This window comes from Lasioglossum baleicum, chromosome 3, assembly GCF_051020765.1.
Source record: "Lasioglossum baleicum chromosome 3, iyLasBale1, whole genome shotgun sequence".
NCBI lineage: Eukaryota > Metazoa > Arthropoda > Insecta > Hymenoptera > Halictidae > Lasioglossum > Lasioglossum baleicum.
The window spans coordinates 2,228,626-2,253,401 of NC_134931.1; the positions used below are offsets into that span (position 1 = coordinate 2,228,626).

The 24,776-nt window shown below is 40.6% G+C and overlaps 2 protein-coding genes across 2 annotated transcripts; one reads left to right on the forward strand and one right to left on the reverse strand.

Annotated features, from left to right (window-relative positions):
* Positions 1–121: 121 nt before the first annotated feature.
* On the forward strand, positions 122–8,000 carry LOC143221767 (dynein light chain Tctex-type 5-like). The gene is made up of 2 exons (XM_076447256.1): positions 122–4,117; positions 5,107–8,000. Exons 1-2 carry the CDS (start codon positions 3,996–3,998, stop codon positions 5,270–5,272), a joined length of 288 nt encoding a protein of 95 aa, XP_076303371.1. The 5' UTR covers positions 122–3,995; the 3' UTR covers positions 5,273–8,000.
* Positions 8,001–12,914: 4,914 nt separating this feature from the next.
* Theg (Testicular haploid expressed gene) lies at positions 12,915–24,590 on the reverse strand. The gene is made up of 7 exons (XM_076420294.1): positions 23,505–24,590; positions 22,513–22,616; positions 22,329–22,421; positions 22,138–22,269; positions 21,491–21,605; positions 19,572–19,800; positions 12,915–18,883 (listed from the first exon to the last, which is right to left on the reverse strand). Exons 1-7 carry the CDS (start codon positions 23,625–23,627, stop codon positions 18,723–18,725), a joined length of 957 nt encoding a protein of 318 aa, XP_076276409.1. The 5' UTR covers positions 23,628–24,590; the 3' UTR covers positions 12,915–18,722.
* Positions 24,591–24,776: the final 186 nt, after the last annotated feature.

Here is a 24,776-nt window from a genome sequence, read left to right on the forward strand (position 1 = left end):
AATACCTGCCCCTCGCACCATTTTGTCCCTGCGCAGCTCCCGCAAATGAACATTGTGCGTTTCTGCTAGTAGAATGTTTGCGCGGAAGAAATCCTCTTCCTTTGTGGCTCGTCCTCTCTTTCTTTTTTTCTCGCGGAAGAGGACGACGACTTGTAAAGTGTAAAGACGAGCGAAGAGAGTCAAAGTGTTTTCGCATTTAACTGTAAAAGATTTGGCTGTAATAGCCATGTTGTTAGAAGACAAATAGGTGTCGCAGTTTTGGTGTGCACGAATGTAGAAAAAGAAAAATTCAGGGAGAATATTTTACGCTCTACAAAAGACTAACAGACGACGAAGAAAAATTTCTTCAATATTTTAGAATCTCACAATATAGCTTTGATATTCTTTTGGAAAAAGTGAAAATACTTTAACGAAGAAGAACACGTACTTTCAGCAATTAGTTCAAAAGAAAAACTGGCAGTATGCTTCGCGAGAATTCTTCGCGGGAATGTCGGTATAGATTATTTAAAACCTTTTGTATTCCACGTATTTGCACAAATTCTCATTTTAAGACTATAAATGCAAATAATGGACGTTCAGAGAAATTTTATAATTAATGAAAAATCATATTTTTAATGGAAACAACCTTTGCAAATCCAAAACAAATGAAAACTGTACAAAATTCTATCGAATTTTATATTCTGGCCTTTTCTGAACATTTTCGTAAGCCATAAACGCAAGATCCGCAGTCTGTTGATAATATTTTTAGCAGATAATATTAGATAATATTTGAACATTTTATATTCTGGCCTTTTTTGACCATTTTCGTAAGGCATAAACTATTTCTAATATGTTTAGAGAAGCATTAACAAGTCGTTGAAAACCCTACACAAGGGTTAAAACGTGTCCGGCGGCGTTCGTTACTCGAAACGATCGAGTTCGCCGAGCCAGAATTAACGCGAGAGCCCTGGTCATAAGAGGACAACAGAAGTCCGGCCGGAATTGTTAGTATTGTTACGCGACCGAATTCAATAGGTAAGTTTGTCCCCGCTGACATTAACGAGCTTGAACGGCTTTACTATCGCGATTCAGAATTACCAACCCCGCCGCGTCCCTATCCATTCTCTTTTCTTTTCGACTTCTTCGAAACTTTGACCCATCGGGATTTATCGTGAGATCGAATCGAACTTTTTACGGAGACACGATTCTCATTTTATTTGCTCCCCGATCCGATAAGAACTGGCAGAGCTCCCGGTTTGTCAATGGTCACGTCGTTCGACACTTATTTTCTGTCCATTATACTCGGTATTCAAGACATTTCAACTTTCAAGGGGAAGTTGCATTCGTTTCAACTGCGACAAGTTTTCGTGATGCGATTGTACATTTAAATATTTGTTGTACGGTGTCTACAGACTGCACTGAATAGGATGGTATATTTTTTGAAGACATTATCAATGTTTGAACGTGTTTTAACAAGGTTTGAGCGTGGAACTGTTAACAAAGAAGGTGCGTATTATTCGACTTGACCTGCGTTAAACATTTTTCCTGTTTTACACGGAAAAATTTTGCGGACATTTTTTGCACGAAATAATTCTACAGACACTCCCAAATAGAACTACATAATTTTTTATTACATTACGAACGTTTAAGTATGTTTAAAGAGTAATCGAAGCAACCAAGACATTCCTAACCCACTGGGTGGATATTATTCAATTTAGCTGAGTTAAACATTTTTCCTGCTTTATACGGAAAAATTTTGCAGACATTTTTTGCACGAAATAATATTACAGACTCTCCCAAATAGAACTACATAATTTTTTATTACATTACGAACGTTTGAACGTGTTTGAACAGGGTTTGAGCGTGAAACTGTTAACAAAAAAGATGCGTGTATTATCCGACTTGGCTGCGTTAAACATTTTTCCTGCTTTATACGGAAAACCTTTGCAGACATTTTTTACACGAAATAATTCTACAGGCTCTCCCAAATATAACTACATAATTTTTTATTACATCATGATCATTTAAGCATGGTTAAAGACTAATTAAAACAATCAAGACATACCTAACCCACTGGGTGGATATTATTCGATTTAGCTGCGTTAAACTTTTTCCTGCTTCATACGGAAACATTTTGCTGACATTTTTTGCACGAAATAATTCTACGGACTCTCCCAAATGGAACTACATAATTTTTGATTACATCATGATCGTTTAAGCATGTTTAAAGAATAATTAAAACAATCAAGACATACCTAACCCACTGGGTGGATATTATTCGATTTAGCTGCGTTAAACTTTTTCCTGCTTCATACGGAAAAATTTTGCTGACATTTTTTGCACGAAATAATTCTACGGACTCTCCCAAATGGAACTACATAATTTTTTATTACATCATGAATGTTTAAGCATGTTTAAAGAATAACTGACAACCAAGACTTCTTGCATAAAACGCTTCTATGAACTCTCTCGAATAGAACGATATAATTTTTTAATAGAATCGTGGATTTTTTTAACTGCGTTTAAAAAACGCATGAAAAATCGGAGGCTTGTTACCGCTCCATTTTCTCGGATATTTTTCGATCAACTTGAAAACATAATGGTCCGCAGGAAAATCTATCGAAACCACGCTAGAGCGAAACTCTTTCATACCCCACTGTACCGTGCTGCGAAAGCGAAGTCAGCTGAGAACGAGTCGTCATATTCGAAACAAAAGGCACGACATATATGTATGTATATCGTATTGTACACAGACATTGTATATACGACATACGAGTTATCGAACAGTCGAACTCGGAGACAGACACGCATTGAATTTTTTCGGTATGGTCGTCGATGAATATTCGCGATACACTAATTGGATCGAATAGTGAACGCATGCTGTGCATTCAGTCGTCCGAAAACTCTTAAATTTGCCAGAGATCGAGAAGAAATTCGTGATATATGGACAGAAGTGTTACTAGATCCTCGTCGGTGGACCGATCGGTGGTAATTATTCGGAACTTTGACGAGGACTGCGCCAAATGACGTCGCAGAGTTGAAAACGATACAACAATATTTTGTCACGAATACATAAGAAAAACTTTTTGCAGCTGAATTGCAACAATCTGGAGTAAAATGGAAATTTATCTTCTTTATTAATATGTTTGATAGGTTGAAATTGACACAACAGTATTATTAAATTCCTCACTAATTATTTTTACTAGTTTTAATTACACGTGCTCATTTTTGTCATACGTGCATAAAATCTGCTGTATAGTCATTATAAAGGAAAGACTACATCTCAAGGATTTTGATGAACCTCGAAATACGTACATAAAAACCACAATCTACTGAATAGACGTCTGATGTTTGTACAAAATAAAAATTTTCTGGCCGAATTAAAACAATCTGGAGTAAAATGGAAATGTATCTTCTTTATTAATATGTTTGATAGGTTGATTATAATATAACAGTATTATTAAATTCTTTACTAGTTATTTTTACTAGTTATTTTTACTAGTTTTAATTACGCGTACTCTTTTTTGTCATATGTGCATAAAATCCGCTGTCAAGTAATTATACAGAAAAAGGTACACATTATGGATTCTGATGAAACTCAGAATTCATAAAACCCACAGTCTACTGAATAGACAGCGGATCTTTGTACAAAATAATTCTTATGTATTTACATAAAATTCGCAGTATAATGAAGACCGTTCGGTAAATTATGGTCGGAGCTTTGAAAATCGTCGATGTTTCAGGCTAAAAAACGATTGATGTCGAGGATCTCGGTGATCGGCTCTGTTGCCAGCCGTATGTTCTTCCACAGGCGCGGGGATCGATTAAAAGTACGTTAAACGTCTCGCGTTGAGTGCGAAGCGTTGAAAAACGTTGGCGAACACGATCGTCGAGAGACGATTAATCGAAACGTCCTTTCCCCGTCGAACGTACACGCATAGATCCCCAAGTACCAAAACACCTACCGTCTCGAATCGTTCCGCAGCTTCAATGCCGAGGTGGTCGACGGGTTGGTCATGGAGACGATGGAGAATAGATTGTCAACGGTGACGGCCTATAATCCGAATCAGGCTGCGAAACTATGCCAGGAAATTGGCTTCGACTTGCAAAAGGCGATCAGCAAAAAGGATTACGACAGGTACACAGAGATTTAAGTCCTACTGCACGACGAACAAGTGCACACATGCATAGTGCATTCGGAAAGTTCCTGGACGAAAGGGAAATAAAACCGAGACCCGTATCCGTTCGTAATTTTGTTCAGAATTGTTCGACTCTTTTTTCGCAGTTGCTCCGAATCGGTTCGAGATCGGGTTTTTGCTCGAACGATGGGGAAAAACGACAATGAATGTTTTGGTCTGGTTGGCAAGTTGTTCGGAACGTTTCTGTGGCAGTTTCATTACATTTGAAATCAGTCGTGGTTCTCTGTTTTATGCGAAACGCGACAGCCAGGAATTGTTTGCTGGAATTAAAACATGCAGCATTAGGGTGGCTCCTACTTTCGACTTTTGAATTTCTTTTACGGCACTCACCGGAGTTTCTCCAGATAATTCAAAGAAATCTGTGCAAATCTGTCCAAAAATTTTTGGATTCTGGTCCGACGTTTTTCTCCATTTTTTATTTAACCATTCGTTGTACGGAAAGAGGTAATAGGACATAGAGACGCAGCCTATCTAGATCTACAGGTTTTGTCTGACATATTGTTCGAGTATTGAAGTAATTATTTTAATGTTTCATCCATTTGGGGCACAGATCTTTTTTAATTACTTAGAACAACTATGACAAAAATTTTTGACAAGTGTGAATAAGATCCACCCTAATGCAGCATGGACGAATAACTACATAGATTCGTTCAAAAACTTGTGGCGATCACAAAGAACGTGCTGGATTTTAAAAAGCATACCATAAACAAACTACTTGATGTAAATCTATAGAAATGATACAGGATGCGGTTAAAGGTCCACGATAATTGTTCCAATTGCTAGATCGAAGATCATGGGTCTGGAAAAAGTGGAGTGACTTTTCGCAATGCACTCTGCACGCGTGACACTGCACTTGGCTCGTTGAAATCCGCGTTGCGGGTCTCGCCTATTCGAATGGTCGCATAATAATGTGCTTTCTCGTTGCAAGATACAAAATAGTGGCGCAGGTGAGCATCGTTCAGCGTCTCGATCAGAGTATTCACGCGAGTTTCCAGTGCCTGTGGGACGTGGAACGCGACAACTACTGCTACTACGTTTTCGAGAACAATCACATATATGCCTGGTGCTGTGTGTTCGCCCTGTACTTCGAGTGAAATCTGTTGCAACGAGCTGTGTGGCACCGTACTCACTATTTTCTGAGGATGCCTGAACTCGACTCGACTCGTTATGTTCTCAACGAATCTCGGTTCTCACCGACGAATCCGCAGCACTCGTCTCCACGATAACTTTCGACAAATTCACGAGAAAAAGAATTGTACTCGATGGAAGAGATATATAAGTCGGCTCCTTGTCCATTACCGTTTGCCGCATCGTGTCAATAGATTCGTTCCAACGAAGTCCCATGGCGTCGTTCTCTCTTCAAACCGATTTCCGATCGATCGATCCCCTGCCCGCAGAGTATCAATATTTATTATACCCCTTTTCACCCTAAGAAACCAGCTGTCCATGGCCGATCCTTCCCCGGAACGATTTATCGAGAAACTTTCGGTCGGTTCTCGTCGTTTACTCTCCGCCAGGGAACAACGGGTGTATACAGATTTCTTGTTTCTCCGAGCACCGAGAGGCATTCTTATTTTCCAAACGATGATATCGCTGGCGCAACGGGGCTGCGAAACTTTTATCGCGCTCTCTTTTATCGCGGAACCGAGGAGCCAAGTTGAATTCACGAGCTGGAGATCCTCTCGCCGACGCACAGTATGATATTTCAACAGTCTAGCGGTCCAGCGGGCTGAAATTAAATGTCGATAGCGTTGCGCGAAAGTGTGTTACATTTTGTTAGAGAGACGTCGCACAGTGAGCCGGATCGAGAAATTTCGTGACATTTTATTGTAACTAGACTGCGGATTTTTATGTATTTAAGAAGAAATTGGTTGAGTGAAATATAAAACAGTAAACGTTTTAAAAGATTCAAGAATATTGTAATGTTGCTTTTAATGTAATCAAGTCGTTAAGGGATGAAATCAATCTTTATGCTGTTCCTGCTTCCCACAATCGATGCAAAATATTTTTATTTTCCGTAGAGATCCGCAGTCTAATTATAACTGTTGGATCATAAAGAAATTCATTGAAGAAATTATGCCTGTCCACTGAGAATTATCGTAATGAATATATAGGTTTTGTAATAATTTTTTAATTTTATTGTCTTATAATAATTAAAATTGTTTATTTGATGCTTATTTAGTACTTTTTAAATTTCTCCGTATTTCTTGACAAAGAAAAAATGTGCGTTGTTTAAGGAGAGGGTGCCCCATCGGATTGCCATTTTTTCGCTTTCTCCACCTTTTTGTAAAAAGTCATACAACTCGATTTTTTGCTAATAAAAAACAAATCGTATGCATAAAATCATTTTCGACAAATTATATTATAACAACTATGGATGACACTAAAAGAGAAAGAGATTTCAGTTGATCATGGTTGAATTCAGAATTCAGAGATGGTTCTGCTCCGCGGTTCAGCGTCGAGCACGCTTAATATTAATATGACAAAAGTCCAATTACCCGTCGGAATAAGGTTCAAATGAAATGTTAATTACTGCGAGTACTTACAATTTGATTAAAATCATTGGTCGAGCCAATCGATTCGAATGCATGAGAAAATCGGTGTCCGATATGAATTTTGGATAAATATATTCGAATAATAATTTCGTTTCTGTATTTTACCTACGACTGTTCAATAAACAGAAAATACATGCCGACATCATCGGCGACATTCTCTGAAATATTTCGCTTTTAATTAGCAGGAGAACCGTGGCTTTTGCGTTCAAAATTAATGTTCCTTCGACGCAATCGTTCCGCTAGATTGGTGAAATATCACGCGGTGCTTGGGCTTCTATTGATACCGTTGCATAAACAGTAAACAGTAATATGTAATAGCAGCGGGGAATCAATGGACCGAGCAGGTGAGCTGTTCAGTTTATACGCAAAACGTCGGCGCCCATACGGAAGACGCACGGTTAACGGAAAACGGAAAGAGTGGCACGCGTTTCGACACGTAGAAAATTACGTGTTCTCCCAAGGAATTTCGTTTTCGTCGACGAAATCGAGAACGAAGGTGCCGCGAAAGAAGGCTGTCGAGAGAAGGCGCCGCGACAGAAATTCAGTGACATTTTGTTATAAAAATGTTATGCATTGATTGTGGGAAGCAGGAATCTTACTAGATTTTCGATCGAAAAAGTGGGTCTGCGCGCTGACGGTTTTTGTCCTTATTTCAGCAAATTTTGGGCTGGGTGAGGGCTCATTCTAAAGAGGAAGTTTCATCACACCACGCTCTGGTCATCATATAAGTCAAAAAGTCTTTTAGAGACAGAAAAATGCATTGAAATCTGCTGGTTTTTTCCCTAGGTTTTTACTCTACTTTGGGCACTCATATTATTAGATATAAACATATATCTCGTTAAAATCCTGACCAGAGCGGGGTGTGATGAACCTTCCTGTTTAGAATGAGCCCTCACCCAGCTCAAAATATGCTCGTATAAGGTCAAACAACCGAAGTGCGCAAACCCATATTTCGACCCATTTTTCTAGTAAGATTCTAGGTATTTTCTAGTTACAATCCGAGCCTATACTACTCCCTTGACGACTTTGTTACGTTAAAAGCAACGTTACAATATTCACGAATTCTTTTAAACTTTTACTATTTTATATTTCACCCAACCAATTTCTTCATAAATGCGTAAACGTCCGCAGTCTAGTTGTAGCTTTTGAACCATTAGAGATATAAAAATATTTATAAAATAGTCATTTTTATCTATAAGTAATTAAATTGTTAACACTAAACGTACCGAGCACTAAAAGCGATTAACATGTTTTAGTTCGCAAAAATGACGAGGCTCTATATATTTAGATTTTCTGCAATTTTTACAACAATATGTGCTTGGATACAGAATTTTATCGAATTAATTTCTACCACAGTGGTAGGTTTATATATATATATATATAGTGTTAAACAATATTTTAAAATTAATTTTCATGAATATTTTTTATTAGAAGCAAAATTGTTTAAATATAACTTTACGAACTATTTTTTACTCTTTCCAAATATGTATTTTATATTTATGTTTCGTTCATGTAATGTTTTATGGAATACGTAAAATATAAATTCGAGCTAATGAAGAGATATTGAGAGACGAAATTTAGAATCAAGAACATATTAATATTAATTTTTTTAATATTAACTAAAAAAAAGCGATTCCGAATATAAGAAAATATTAAATAGAAAAATACCCGTGCCGAACCGTTTTTGCTTCACAATTAAATAAACTTATAAGCTTTGTTCTACTGCATAATGCCACCTTAAAATTGTTATAAAATATATGTTTCTAGCGCATATATGCAGGGATAGTTTGACGTGTACCATCGCATCGGTGGTGAATTGTACTAATTTCTTAATTTCCGAGGTCTAATTTCTTAATATCCAATGTTCATTGATTAGTATAGACTGCGGATCTTTATGCAAAATCAAAAATGCATTGATTGCAACTCACAGGAGTGAAATAAAAATTTCTTTCTTCTTTTAATTACCTGATTAAGCTAAAACCAATACGCTGATGTCTTTAAATCTTTTTAATAAGGTGGAGTGGGGTAAGTCCGCCCTAGTTTTTGCAAAGTTATACTTTAAACTTATGTATGTTCAGTCTGGTATGTAAAAACCAGTGCCGTAACGAGGGTATGAAGCGCCTGTGGCAAGTGTCCAACTTGCGCCTCCTCATAATCCAATAATGACAAAAAAATAAACAATTTTAATGTAACAAGTTAAATTTTACTAAATGCAATATATTAAATACTATTAACCTCATCAAAATGAGTTGCCTGTATATACAATAACGTATTTGTCAAGGTATTTGTATGAATAAATAATCTACAACCTAAATACGAACAAATTTTTATTCATATTCAATGACGACAAAATAAAAGAAATACAAAACATACAGTGACTCCCACTAATATTCGGACACTCTTAAAAACACCGTAACTTTTCAAATATTGGACTATGCGATTTGAACTTTTCTGGAAAGCTAGACCAACTAGTTTACTACAGGATGTGAAAAGAAATTTTTTCAAAAATTGCATTTGACCGGAATTGTAGAGGAAATACTAATTGTTGCATTTTACAACTTTTTTATGCGGGCCTATATTGAAATTCTGAAAAATATGTTTTGTAGATCTGTGTGGGTTATATGCAATGTGAAAGTTTCATCGAAATCGGTTGATGCAGGGAAAAATGACAGTCATTGAAAGATGTAAAAATTCTTAGATTTACTGTTGTTAGAGGCCGGAAATCGTGAAAATCTGCAATTTTCACCATCTTTAAACGCTTGTAGCTCATTGCAATGTCGACCGATTTTGACGAAATTTTCAGGATATGTTTAATTGAAACAGATCTACAAAATGTATTTAATAATTTTCAATATAGGCCCACATAAAAAAGTTGTAAAATGGATATTTTAGTATTTTCTCTACAATTCCGACCAATTGCAATTTCCGAAAAAATTTCTTTTCACATCCTGTAGTGAACTAAGTGCTCTAGCTTCCGGAAAAAGTTTGAATCGTATAGAATAAAGTGTTCGAATATTAATGGGAGTCACTGTGTAGGGGTATATGTTAGAATAATATAATAAAAACATAAAACAGCGTTATTCTTTTCTTTGCGCCCCAAACCCAGTTGCGCCAGTGGCGGGGCGCCTCTTTCGCCATACCCTCGTTACGGCACTGGTAAAAACTTAACGTTCTCGGTATCAAACTGTTACCACAGTTATTACTGATGTATTAGTATTATGTAGGATTCTAATTTTCCTTGAAAATCATCATTTTGATAGGATATTGTACAAAGTGTCAACTAGGACGCACTTGTCCCGAAAATGGGGCTAGGGAGTCTCTGAGAGTTAAAAATGCTTTTAAACTTTGTTTCAAGTGCTACGGGGCAAGAAAAGAATGATTAACATACCTGTTGTAAAATGCTTCTTACTGCATTAAATTATATTGTTTAGTTTTATAGTTATCCATTTTTAAACAAACAAGTACTTTTATGCTGAAATATGAAAGAGGATACAGTGATATTAAAACAAAGTTTAAAAATGCTTTCGAACCTTGTTTCAAGTGGTACGGGGCAAGAAAAGAATGATTATCAAGCCTGCTTTAAAATGCTTTTTATTGCATTAAATATATTGTTTAGTTTTATAGTTACCCATACAGTACGGACTTACCCCACCGTGATAGTACGCACTTACCCCGTGTAGTAATATTTACGGGGCATGTGCATCTTCGTGTTTTTCTCAATAAATTTTAAAAAATACAATAAAAACGCTTTATTTAATGTAAGCCTACATCAATATTTGTTGTACTTACCTAAAATGACAACACAGAATATATTAATACCTTGTAAACTATTGCACGTTCGGGGTAACCTCAAAGTTGTACGTGTACCTCGCACGTGACTGTTTGGCATTTGTTGGTTTAAGCGAGGAAAATACCTTTATTCTTGGGCGACATCTATGTAGAATAGTTCATACTAACTTATACTATTACATTAATAAATACAAGCTAGAGAAATTTCGTTCATATTATAATAAAAATAACCAATTAACGAACTTACCCCACTCCACCTTAAGTCAACTGCTTTAAATTGTGCTTAACCATGTTTGTCATAAATGCATAAAATCATAAAATCCGCAGTCTATTGATTAGACATCGATACGAGAAAGTTCATTATAGCCAAAAGGACTGAACTTCTCGATAGGGATCACTGTGCGACGACTCGCGAAGGCGAGAGAAGACGAAAAGGCAAGAGAAGAATTGCGCAGCAGACTTTTCGGGTCGAAAAGAGGAAAGTTGATCGACGTCGGATAGCAGGGCAATCTATCACCTGTGCACGGTTTCGACGTAAAATCAATGCAGATCCTCATTTCCATGGAAATAATCTGCGACGGGTCGCGGCTCGCGCCCACTAACCGGAAACCTGGAAACTGGAAACGGAATTTCGGGAAAGGTGAGCGAACAAGGGAGGGAAAAACCGTCTTCCGTTGTAATCGGATCGGCGCGGCGGGGCTTAACGAGAACGTAATTAAACTCAGCCGATTTTCGAAAAGTCTCCCGCGTCTCCGGTGATCCAGCTCGCTGCCCGTTTTCCCGTTTCCCGTTTCCAGTTCCCCCAACGTGAGAGCACTTCTGTCTTCTTTCTATCGCGGAATCGATCCAACGTATCCGAGTGCACGCGATACAATGCTCTCCCGTCGCGCGATTCGGTCTCGGACAAACAGGATCTCTCCTCGATGGAAAATCGTACTTCGATCTCGATTCGGAATCGGTTCGGTTCGATTCGAATCAAGAATCGCCGAAACTCTGGCAGCTGCGAAGAGGATATTTCACGATCGTGAGAGAGATCTCGTTAACGTTTCTGGTCACGCTCGACGCGGCGCGATTTCGACGTTTCCGTCGAATTTAATATTCCGACCAGTGTACTCTCGCAACGGTCGTTTGCGCTCGACACATATATTTTTACGTCTCGTAAAGGCAAACGGTGAAATAATAAAGCCCGGCCAGTCGGGCCGTCGACGGTGTATCGCCCAGCTTGGAACAGCTCCGAAAATTACTGTTTCAAACTGTTATGTAAAGCTCCTGATTAAAACAGTTCTCGAGAGCGGCCGACCCCGAACGACTGTTACAAAGAACCGGAATGCCCGACCGTGTAACTGGGCGAACATAATTTCATTGCTCGAAATATCTTCCACCTACGAAACAAAGCATTCAAACACGGAAATTAGTCGTTCGCTTCGATCGGATAATTATTACGGTGAATTAAATATTTCGCGGTCGGGATTCTCGAAATAATTTATTCCTTACATATTTATGAAGATATTCAATATTTAATACAGTATATAAATATTTAACACTAAGCGTACCACGACCGGTCTAATGACCGATTTCACATTTTTTATTTTATAATGATTGAAATTACAAGGATGATTCCAGTACAGAAATTTTTCAATAAATTTCTTCATTCAAGCACGCATTCTCGTAAAAATTGCGAGAAACTAAAAAATAATTCGGTCTTGCAGTTTTTATAAAACAATGTATACTACTCGCATTTTGTGCTCGGTGCGGTTAGTGTTAATTATACAAAATTCTTTTCATTGAAAGAATGTTGTTCGTCGCGAATTCTTTTCAAGAATGTCTCGATATTTCGGGTTCTCGCACACCCCTATCCGAGCCACAATTATTTTTGGAGAACGTCCGAGGCATGCAGTAGGCAACAAAGGTGGGAAGTGTGTCGAAAGTGGTATTGTACGAAAAGCCTACCGGTAGGCAGCGTTGTCCAAAATTGGATTTCAAATTGACAATGAGTAGCTGCACTCGGGACGATAACGTTAAGTTCTAATCGAGGATCAGGCGAAGGAGAATGGAGACAAACGACGGTATTCCGTGCGCAACAAATTGAAAGCGTAAGGGAGGATAGACCAGAGGGAGGAGAGAGAGAGAGAGAGAGAGAGAGAGAGAGGGCGATGTGTGCTTGTCGTTATTTGCAGTTGGTTCTCACCCTCTCGCGCACTCGCGCCCTCGCGCTCTCCGGCTGCACGCGCGCAGCGTCTCGAGAGCCTATTTTTTCCAGTTAGGAGGACAGGCGACGCAGAAACCCGGGAAACGGTACACAAGTTTCATTAGAACAGCGTTCCGCGACTCGATTGGGGCTTCGCGAGCACCGGCCAGTCACGGAACACGCGTTTCCCCAGGACCGCGATGAACTTGCTAAGCAAACGAAACGCGTTCCGCGCGATATACACCGGAAATATGGCCGGAGTACCGTCGTAAAATCGCAGAGTTGCGAGCAGAACGTCCGAGAGAGGACGAGCCTTATTTATCGGAATCGGATTCCGTTCCAATTTTCATCTCTGCATCCCTCTTCTCTATCTCTCTCTCTCTCTCTCTCTTTCACACACTGTGTGTTTAACGGATACACGATATCGCTTCAAAACTGTTATAATTTCGATTTCGGTCCTTGAAACGGTTGTAAAGAATTCATATTTCGAGTAACTGTTTGCGTAGAGCCGAAATTTACTACTGTCATCTGTTTCGGTTACGATTTCCATTTCCATTCTCGTATTGGTTCCATAGCCATCGGTTTTTTGGCTACGAAACGGTCCCAGGATAAATTCTTCCGTCGTCCTCCTGTAAGTCTGCACGATAGCCTCTTTCAAGGTCACACTTTTCAATCGCGCTAAATATCTCTCAGCTTCGATTGTGGAAGATAATTTAGTACAAAAATTGCTCCGCGTAATTCTCGCATTCTGCGACACTCGAGAATCTTGAAATTTTTGGGTACCTGTTTCGCGATTCCGAAAAAATGTCGGAACCTCTCATACTTCATACCGTTGTCTTTTGCTATTCCAATTATCCAGCAACCCTCACACGTTCTTACAAAAATAATTGCGCGCTGAGAGATCCTCATTTTACACTTCGGCTCAACCAATTGCGCACGTAATTTTACATCTCAAAGGGATCTTTCTGAATTGCGATACAGTCAAAGAGATATGTTAATGATTTTAGAGAAGGAACGAAACGGTGGGCATTAACACATTCTTCTCTTTCCTATAACTAGTTGCGTCGTTAGCAGACTGCGGATCTTTATGTGGAATAAAAATCTTCACTCGAGCCGCAATTTCCTTCTTTCTTTAATCATTTTTCGTTCATCATAGCTAGGTACTCAAATGCAGTACCAAGACGAACGTCGTAGAAAATCGTACACTCGTATTCACTACAAATGCGGAAAATTCGCAGCCTGGTGATGTGAAACGTTAACGAAGCAGGTGGCAATTTGTTTTCGGTCGGCAGTTCGAGTGTTAAATCGAGAATTGGAACTCGTTCAGACACGGTGGAAATCGCGCGGGTATTATTTCCATTAGCTTCTCCATATTCGTTCACACGTGTCCCCACGGTTGAACAATTCAAAACAAAAATCGCGCGATTGAAAACGCGTGCCTGAACTAGGGCTAAATCGTCGCACAGAATTATTTATAATGTTTAATGATCCCGCAACGTTTTCAAATCACATATAGTATCATTTTGTATTTGTTTAAGTATTTTAAAAACATCATTTCATCGCAAGTGTTTACATCTGGAAAGCGTGCGCGCCCGAAACGCAAGGGCCGCTTGGCGCGATAAAGAAAATGCTGTGAAAAGAACGCGGGCAGACTCGGGCTACTAATTTTTGTTTTGCTGTAAGCCCAAACCATTGACAATTACAACCGCGCTTAAAAAAATTCTCGGACGTACCCTGATGTACAACATAATTACTCATAAAGTGTTACAATCGTAACAAATCTTATTTACATACTAATCGTGTTGAAATGTAAATAATTACCAAAAGATATGCAATAAAAAGATACAAAATTGTTGAAAGTATAGTCCATACTGACTTGAAAAACATTCATACTGGAAAGAAATGTGTGTATAACTTACTTGAAACATATAAAAACTGTCTCATCGAATTTTAGCAGCAAGACACGCACTACGAAAATCTTTAACTTTCGATGAAATACCGTACTTCATGGGTGCCTGAATGATAAAAAAAATATTAGTACATTGTCCCCCATATATTAAACTATAACAAGCACCAAAAATTTCACACTAGGTAAAATTTTTGAAATCGACGTTTGGCCAGTTAAATCGCTGAAAGGGATCACTGTGTGTCGTTAAAATCGAGAATCGCGGGGCTGGTTCCATCAGCGATCGACGCGAGCGGATAAGAAGGTTTCGAAAATATTTCGCGGCTCGGAAATGAGCTGCCGTAGCCGCTTTAATCGCTGAATCGATTAAAAAGGTTAGCCGAGGGTCCCTTTGGGTACCGTGTAACGAATATACAGCCGGATCCCGGTGCTTTCATCCGGCAACCACTGCCGACAGCACTTTTACCTTGGCCGTTACCCTTTCACTGTTGCTCCCAGCCAGCAGAAGCACCCCTTGAGAAGCTCCAGCCGATTATCTCGCGCGGTTATCTGCTCGAGAGCTGCCGATCCCGGTACACGAGCATCGTTCAACGTTATTCCCATCCTCTCTCTTTCACTCTTTCTCTCTCTCTCTCTCGCTCTCGTCACTCTTTCCTGGCTCATTCATAATTACACAGTCTCTCGTTCGAACACCGGGATCGCAGGAACCTACGCGATCGCGTTCTTACTGAACTGCACGTACCACGAGAGATAGTCGCGACTCTCGAAGAAACTTCAAATCCATTAAACCGTATCTGATACGCTCGCTGGGCCATTTCCATAAAATGGATGGAATTAATCCGAAGTCGTGTAATGAATATGCCACGAAATAAGCTAGCCCTTCGGGGACCTGTGCACTGTACAGACACCGAGGAATATTCGAAAATTCGTTGCGCTCGGGAGAACCACGTTATCGCTATTATTGTTATTATCATACACGCTTGCATCTCATCGAAAGCTGTGTCCACACTAGGGTGGCTCTTATTTACCATTGTCAAAGATTTTGTCAAAAATTTTGAGAAAATCTGTGCAAAGTTCGAGCTCGATCGGATAACGGGAAAACGCATATAATGCTCATAACATCGTTTTTCTCGAATATCTCCTAAAAGGTTCTAAAGTTGAAAGTAAAACACTTTTTTCGCTAATGTTTATTGGTAAAAGATAATGAAACTGCACTTCAATTTTCAAATTTCAGAACAAATTTTTGGATGTTGGTCCGACGTTTTTCTCAGTTTTTTCGAAAACCGTTTGTTTTACGGAAGAAAGTAATACGACATAAAGGACGCAGCCTGTACGGATCTACAGGTTTTGTTGAACATATTTTTCGACGCGGTAAATAGTTTAGAAGATATTCGAGAAATGAAATTAATTACGTTAGGGCATCTGTGGGCACTCAAACTTCGCACAGATTTTTTTTTTTAATTATCTGGAACAACTCTGGGGGTTTCGTGAAAGAAATTCGCGTTAAAAAAACTCCAGTGTGTGCCAGTACTTCTAAGACGATTGAAAATACTTCCACGAACGTACATCTCGCTCCCTTCATTTATCACAGCTCCGACACAGACTCCCAAAGATTGACAAAGACTCGTGTCACCGGCACACGGGCCGGCCGGCGCAACAGTTAACATATCCGAGCGCTATAGCGATCGAACGTGCGAGGATCTCTGTACTGCAACATTCTCTGCACATCGCAGACACCGTCCATTCGGGGAGATCGGAATTTCTACTTTTCGAATAGCGATGCACCGTTGCCAGTTTCGAGTTTCCCTCGGTCGCAGTACGAAACGAAGCGAAACTTAGCGTCGCGTAACAAAATCGGGAGAGGAAGAAGCGTCGTCGGCCGTCGAGGAATGAGACAAAAGAAAGAGCCAGGCAAAAGTGGCCGAACGTGCTCGGAATCGCGAGAAGGTTCGACTCGTTTCCGATTCTTTGCATTTCCATTCGCTGTTCGATCTGCGTGGCGCGGAGTCTGCTCGAGGCAGAACGTATCTTTCCGACCACGAGCGTGTTTACCGGTCGAACTCGCGCTTTGATATGCCACAGAGCCGTAGATAGCTCGATGATAGACTATTTCCGCGACACATCCGACGACAAACCGCGACCAACCACCGCAGACACGGCTGAGGAGTCGCCGGCAGCGACAGCTTTTCACTGTTCTCTCCGCGAAAGAACAGTGAAATCTCGGAACTTTTCTGCGAGCACGATCTCCTTCAAGTTGTGCTATAGTTAAATGGATCGTATTGATTAACCCTTTACCCTCTACAATCTAGTTAGAGTCCTGACGAAGACTTCGAAGAAATTCCTTCACCTTTCAGCCTTTCGTTTAGGTCGAGCTTCTCTGTCAGATATGCATTGCGGATTTTATGCATTTATGACGAGAATGAGTTTGACGCAGTTTAACAGTTGTTTATCGATCACTTTTTGACGTCACCACCGTCGATTTTGTTCTAAATGAAATATGTTGTACTCCGTGTGAAATTAGTGGGGGTTTAAGTTATCATTTTGCCGCTTTAGAATTTGATCCTTTTCAAGGGCTTATTTTCATTTCATTTTCATATTTTTTTAAAGATTTAAATCACTCTAGCCCGTCGTCGAAAGAAACGCAAGAAAAGAAATTGTTTACATTTATAACGTACGGAGGCTTTGCCTACGTGACTTTTACTTCCTTCTTGGAACCACGTGTTCATGCAGGAGGTCCAGCTCGCATGCCCAAATAAACAGCTTTTCCCTTATGGGAAAGTGCATACATCTGGAAAACATAGAGATATCTTTCAGATTTCTATTTACCCCCACTACCATTTTCTGAGCAAGTTTACTACTCTATACATATGTATAAAGGGCTCGAGCTTGGCCATCGTAGGGTTAGTTAAAGACTGAACACGAATCTGTGCGCGTCTTGTGAGATAGGGTCTTATTCCCTTTTGATCGTATTATCTTGAAAAAAGTTTCGAAACGCGGTTCTTAAGGGTAGTCAATTAATTTACCCCCGTATTTCCCAGTACGTCAAAACCGAGAGCTCGGAAATTAGTTTCCACAAATCATACTACACATTATAAGTGTATTTCCATCAAAATTATCAAATATATTGTACTCTTGATATTAGATATTTGAGAGTCTTTAATATCTTTTCTACATCCTTTAAACTCCAGTAGCTAGCATTTCACTCATATCGATAAACCTTTACCGCTCGAGGTTTATCAACAATTCTATATAAAGTTACGAGAGAGCTGAACTTCCTAATACCTTACCTCTTTCCGAAATCCTAGTGACACCCGGTGATCAAACAGGCATCGTCTAGTTCACGAATTCCTATCTAGTGGCGACCCGGTGGTGAAACAGACATCGGCTAGTCCACGAAAACCTATCCTGTGACACCCGATGATGAAACAGGCACCGGCTAGTTCACGACAATCCTGTTCATACGAACAAACCTCGGCCACGTCTATTCGCCAGCCCTCGGCTCGTAACAAAGATATGGCATTTTGTCCAAAAAACGGGCATTTCGACGCACTGTGCGCCGCGGCGCGGCGGGACGACGCGTTTTTCGTTAATAACTTTTTCACAAAGCCGCGGACGTCATTTTTGCAAAGGAAACTGTTGCTTCACATGATCTCAGGTACCTTCCATTTCCGGATGTTGAAGGAATTTTGAGACACGCTGTATATATACAATATAAAGCGGCATTTAGAACAAAATCACCGATGGTAACGAATGACCCTGTTAGATAAAAAAAGAAAGGTCTGCGTTAGGTCGCCAACATTTTCTGCCCCGCATGAAGATCCGCAGTTATCATTACTAAAGGATTACAGTGTGGATTAGAGCGAATGCAAATGGTCTTCTGGAAGACAAAGGGTTTCTGATTACCGGTAGCCATGATGGAAATTGTACGAGACGAGGTTAAATGAAAGAGTTAAATCTAGGCTACTCGAACCGGAGGACGTCTTCCGTTTCAGTAAAACGCAACGACAAACTGAAAGACAATTACTCATGTTCAGTGGGTAATGAAAGATGTTGCACTCGACAAGGACAATGATAAATGCAGAGGACAAATTACAATACGAAACGATTCATTTTCTGTAGGTCTTCGGTCTGGCCAACATCTTCAGTCGTCTCGAGCATCTGGCTTTCAAGGCTTGTGGCGAGACTGTGAACGCGTCCTCCCTCAGGTCGGTTTCCATTCCTGCAGGACGTTCCGCCGGCTTCGCCAGGATGATCAGCCTCGGCGTAGCTGCGAAATTAAAAGACGCGAAATTCCTACTGTCTAGCGATCGTTAGTTCTTCGGAAGTGTTAAGGGAATCGATATGTACAGGGTGATCCATTTAAAGTTTTACATCCGATTCGTATCCATTGATGATTAGCAGACCGAGGATTTTATGCATTTATAACAAAAATTGTTGCGTGTAATTTAAAGCAGTGGACATATTTAAAAAAATGTAAGAACATCAACGCATTAGATCCAGTTTAGTAAACGAATTAAAAGAAGAAAGAAATTTTTATTAAGCTTCTGTGTCTTGGGTCTGCCTAGTTTAAACGACCTCTAATCTTCATAACTCACCGTGAAGCATACATTGATGAATTAGTCATGGGCTGCGAATTCATCTGAAGAAACATACAATTGATTTAACACAAATGACTATCGTACAACCTCCTTGGGGGACTGAAACTGTTAACAATCATTCTGAGAGAGACTGTGAAACGTGAAACTTGAGATGAAACACCCCGTATATCGACGGCGACGGATAATCGGCGCGAATTTTTCGCAAACTCGAAAGACTCGTGGAAATCGTGTCGGGGAAACCGCGGGAAGCGCGTCTAGGGTCAGATAAGTGGAAAGTTCAAAGAAAAGTACGCGGTGGCGGAGGATTGCGACCCGAGATATCTGGGATTTGGGATCTAGGATGCACAGGTAGCATACCTTGGGCGGCGAGAGCCGTTTTGGACACAGTCCCTGGGATCCGCGGAGGTAGCCCGGCCGGTAGATCCCTGTGACGTGCCAACTGTGCCACACGTTCGGTGATATTGTAGTTGAGGGCTGATGCTGGTACCACGAACGGATCTCTGACGTCCGGCAACTCTCTGCTCATCGGAGCCGACAGCTCTTCGATTCTTTGCGCGTTCGCCCTTCTCCATTTCTTCTTCTTACCCTGGAATCAGCAAGCGGATCGAACCTGCATCGCACACGCTCGTAAAACAGACGCGGAGAAGCGGTTTCGATTCGACTCCGGGTCCCAAATGAGCTGACCTCTGTTATCCAGTCTCTTTGCCGCGCGCGAATCAACATATTTCTGGGAATCTGGCGCACCGAAGTGTACACCGTTTATTATGCACACAGGGTGGACCACTTAAAACAGGTCGCCCGAATATCGTATTTGCTATTGCTGATTAAACTGCGGTTTATTGATGCAATTCAAAACTGTAAGAACATTAATAGAATTGAAGGCCACCTAAATATAGTAAAGTGTCCAAATGTGGTATAGTCGCCTTTTATGGCACTACTTTATATCTTGTAAAGGAGAAGTCGCACTCTAGTAAGAAAATCCTCAAACAATAGTTTACTCAACAGTGTGCAGTGCAATCGCACCATTCTATAGATTCTAGTATCGATCCTCCGCCAGTTGTGTCTCCGCGCGTTGAATATTTTTGTGGTTAGATTTTCGATTGTATCTTTTTCGAGGAAAGTAAGTGATATTGAAGTGTTTGAACATATCTGTAGTTTCAGTTTATTTATATTAATGTTTGCCAACTGTTGGTTTGGGCTGAAATTCATTTTCTCTTTCTCATAATCAGTAGCTAGTATTATGAGTCCACGTGGAGTTCCCAATATGGCACTACCAAGGGTTCCCTAATATCCGTATATTAGGGATTCAAGGTGTACCATATTAAGAACCCCTTTCGCTGGAACCTGCAAATGACACACCACCAAAAAATATATTTTTCCCATGCTGTACTAATTTTTTAACAAACTTGACCCCAAAATCTTATAGGGACGAATGCATCTACAACTGGTAATTTTTTGGACGAAAAATAGCATTAAATAATCAAATTGAAATCAAACTAAAATAATCAAAAAATGACATCGACAAAAAGTGGTTCACATTTGGGCACTTTACCCTATCTCTTCAGGCTATAGTGATGCAAAACGTGTTACGTAATGTGCATGGCGTGAATTGACGGATATCTGGCAAGAACACTTTTTCCCACAAGGTCATTTTTCTGGAGTTATTAAAGTCGTCGGTGTTTTTAATACATAAATGCATTTCTCTTGTCATTACATCGTGTACCTGTGCGAAAAATACATTCGGATATGTATAATAACGTGACCTTGAAATGACCTTGATCTTTGAAAATTAAAGTTTTATGCAAAATCAGGATTGTGTGTCTGCATCGATTGCAAGAAGTAGAAGCCAAATTGAATGTCATTGCTTTTAACATAGGAGGAAATTTTTAAAATTTTCCAACAATTTTTTGAATTTCATTTACTCAATTTCGCTATATTAATTAATATATAATTTCGCAGTCTAGTGATGTCTATCGAGATCGCAGGCTTTGATCAAGACTCGTCAATCAAGAACGCGAACGTAAATAAACATGTTTACCATCGCAATACTGATGATACGGTTTGAAATCCTGATCAGTTCCACTTTATCAGTGTATCGACGTACTATTTGAAGTGAATTACTCAACGCAAGAGAAAATTGATATGGTATCAATTTACGGGGAAGCTGATCAGTGTTTTCTCTCCTTAAATGCACCACCCTGTACAATTCTTGCCATTGACGCATAAAGATCCGCAGTCTAACGATGACAGAGAGACACGTTCGACTGTCTACGTACGATAGGCTTCGGTTTCGGCGGAGTTTTCGGCGTGGCCAGCCTCTCCATGGACTCCAAGTGTTGTTGCCATTCGTCGGGCTTCACCGCTCTGCGCAATTTCGCCTGGATCCTCTGTCTGCGAAGAAATGCGCGCGTAGAGGCAGACAAAACGAATCGAAGTTGCTATCGGGTGCGAGCTTGTTACAGTTTCTGTTAAGGGAACAATCGGGATGCGTGGCGTCGCGTGTGGGAGCGCGGGAATGGTTCAGGAGACTCGAGAGTTTGCTCGACGAACATCGGAACACCCTTGGGCTCTACGTATTAGTAATTACATCCAGGTCGCTCGTGCCTGCCAGCTATTCGCGAGTTGCATGCAAAGTTTAACGAACGCGTTCTCACGGTGTCGCGCGCGAAACCGGAAAATCCTCGATTTTGAAAACGGTCGCCGCGACGGAGAATCGCGAGATCAATTTCGAAGCGAGGACGAACGGGTGCCGTGCTCTCGCGAGATCCAAATCCGACTTTACGGGATCGTGTCCGCGAGTGCGAAAACTTCCATCTGGAATGAACAATCCGATTACGTTCGTTGTTTGCGTGGCGTTTTCTCGATTTTCCCTCGGCAAGAGACGAAAGGACGACGAACGCCGCTCCGCCGAAGGAACCCTTACCTTTTCCTCGCCTCCCGCTGCAGCCTGGCGTTGCAGAAATATCGATACTTCCGGTACCGCGAATTCTGAACCTTCCACAGTGTCTCCGTTATGTTGCCGCTCGTCTGGAACCGCATGTTCGCCAGCAGCGTTCTAACAGTGAAACGTATGCCGCTATCGATTAATGCTAAAAACGGTCCGAGTTCACTCGCCTTCTCTGTGGCAGCGCCAGGTCCATGATACGTTTCGTGGTCTTCGCCTCGAGAGTTTTCGGGTGGATTCGCGGGTAGCTCGGCGGCGCGGTTCTGCTCGAAAACCAAACCGATTTCTAGTCGAGATCGGCACACCGATATATCCATTGTACTCTCGAACCCCGTAAATTCCCAGGATACTCACTCTGGATCGTACTTTTTGCTGACGTGTTTCGGCCGAGCCATGACTTTGATGCGTTTCGAGGCGCGAGCTTTCAGCGCTGTCCGCCGAATCCCAAACGGGTTCGGCTGATAAAGGGAAATACGAGGAGTCTTTGGACTTTCTACTTTGACCACGCGACGCCACTATGCTCTGGAAACCCGCTTTTTCTCACCGAAAGTCGATCTCTCAAGATTAAGACGTTGAACAAATTTTCTTTGCAACGGAATAAGAACCTCTCGAAGCTTCAAAATCCGAATTATTATTATTCTACAATTAGAGAAGAACTCCGTTCATTCTGAACAATATTTCTCTTTAAAGGTTTCGGCGGTCGGTTTTAGTTTACGAGATACAGTGAAGTGTCGCGATCTAGCTCCCTGAGGATCTCCACGATCACTGTCCCTTCGCGATCCGTGTTTACAGGCTGTCCTCTACGTTCGGCATCCTTTGTACTTTCAGCGCGGTCGACGCAGTCAAACAAAAATAGTTTCCCTGCAAGATCTCTGTCCCTGTTCAGAACAAGCGATGAGACCTAGATCGTGACTTTACTGTATCCGCAAAAAACTTTACTTGTAAATTCGTATGGGTGTTCTTGATAGCGGACACCGCACTTCGTGCGGCAGAAACATCGTAGGCAGGTTTAAGTTTTCAATTACAAGTAAAAATTTTTAAGACAGACCTAACTCAAAAGTGTATTTTGAAAGAATCTCCGAAACTAAAACCGACCGCCGACTATTCCGAAGGAAAAAGTTATTCAAGATGTCGAGTTTTACAAGATATTTCAAGGTCATCGAAATATCTCTCCGAAACTAATCTAATATCTCCGAAACTAAAGCCAACTATTTAAAAGGAAAAAGTTATTCAGAATGTCGAGCTTTATAAGATATTTCCTCATCGAAATCGGTAAGGACCCACATCCATCGGCCACTTTACCAAAGCTGGTTTCCAGATCATAGTGCGACGTCCGGATCGCTCACCAGGACGTTCTCGTCCCTCCTCTTTATCCTCCTCCAGTTCGGCCGTGCCAGTAGAGAGGTGTACTGTTTGCGCGATAAATGCGCCATGGCGTATTTGATCCTACGAGACAACTCGGACGCCATTTTTCACCGTGCACGGAAGTTCTCTGGTTCCGAGATACCCGAGCTTCCACGAGGAAAGATTATCGACACCGAAAAACACGTTACAGGTTAACGCGTACCGTGAAAATCGTGTGTTTAATTAATTCGACGGTGAAACCGATAAATTACACGTACGTGGACGCGGCGTGTATGCGTGCTCGAACGTTTGCGGGGGATGAGGAATGCTCGAGGAATCGGGTCAATGGAACAATTTACAACGCGAAACTCTCTTCAGTTTCTAACCGTTAATTTGGACGCGGCAATTTCGACGGAGACTGCTTTTCAAATCGATCGACGAAACGGAACGAAACAAGAGAAAAATTCAAAACATCCCCTCTCTCTCTCTCTCTCTCTCTCTCTCTCTCTTCGTCCTCGTATTGCTCTCGTGTATCGGTTACATTTCTTTTTTTCACTTGATTTTTACCGTGACAATATTGCAACGAGGGGTCGGATTGCATTGCTCGATATTATATTTGCTGGTCCACGGCTACTGGGCAACTTAGCGAGATCAACTTCTAGCCGGGGATCGCGAATTTATTCAAAGTAAAGCTGTGAGTTATGAGATATGGGTAAACCATAACATACTCGGGTAAACGAAAATTACTCGAATACCCAGGTCTCTTATGAGATAGTACTCGGTTGGTTCTGTCTCGAAATATTGGGTCGTGATCCCATTAACAGTGTATAACACGTCAAGAATAAAAATTTACAGCACACAGTAATGGACAAACGAAAATTTTATTGAAGAAATGTTACTTCAACATAGTTCTTCAAGGTTAAATACTGTTTATGTTGCTTTCTCTATAATTCTCCCATATTCTTTAAAGATTTCAGCTTTAACCTCGTCGAAGGTCCAACAAATTTCAGCTTCTTATTTGACGTTTCTGCCCTTAATTACACTGTTCAACACCACATTTGTTCCCTAATTACTGTTAAGTCCTTCTTATAGAGTTTTTTACGCTGATTCCGAATCTCTCCTTAATTTTTCTCCTATACGCACAGTTTTTGAGGAACATGGCTTTGAAAAAGAACATATTTTTCAACTTTAAACAAATATTGTGATGTTATTATAAAAGACATTGAATTGTGTTCTTTGCAGCAAAAGTTTCTGTAGACTTTCACGAATACAGT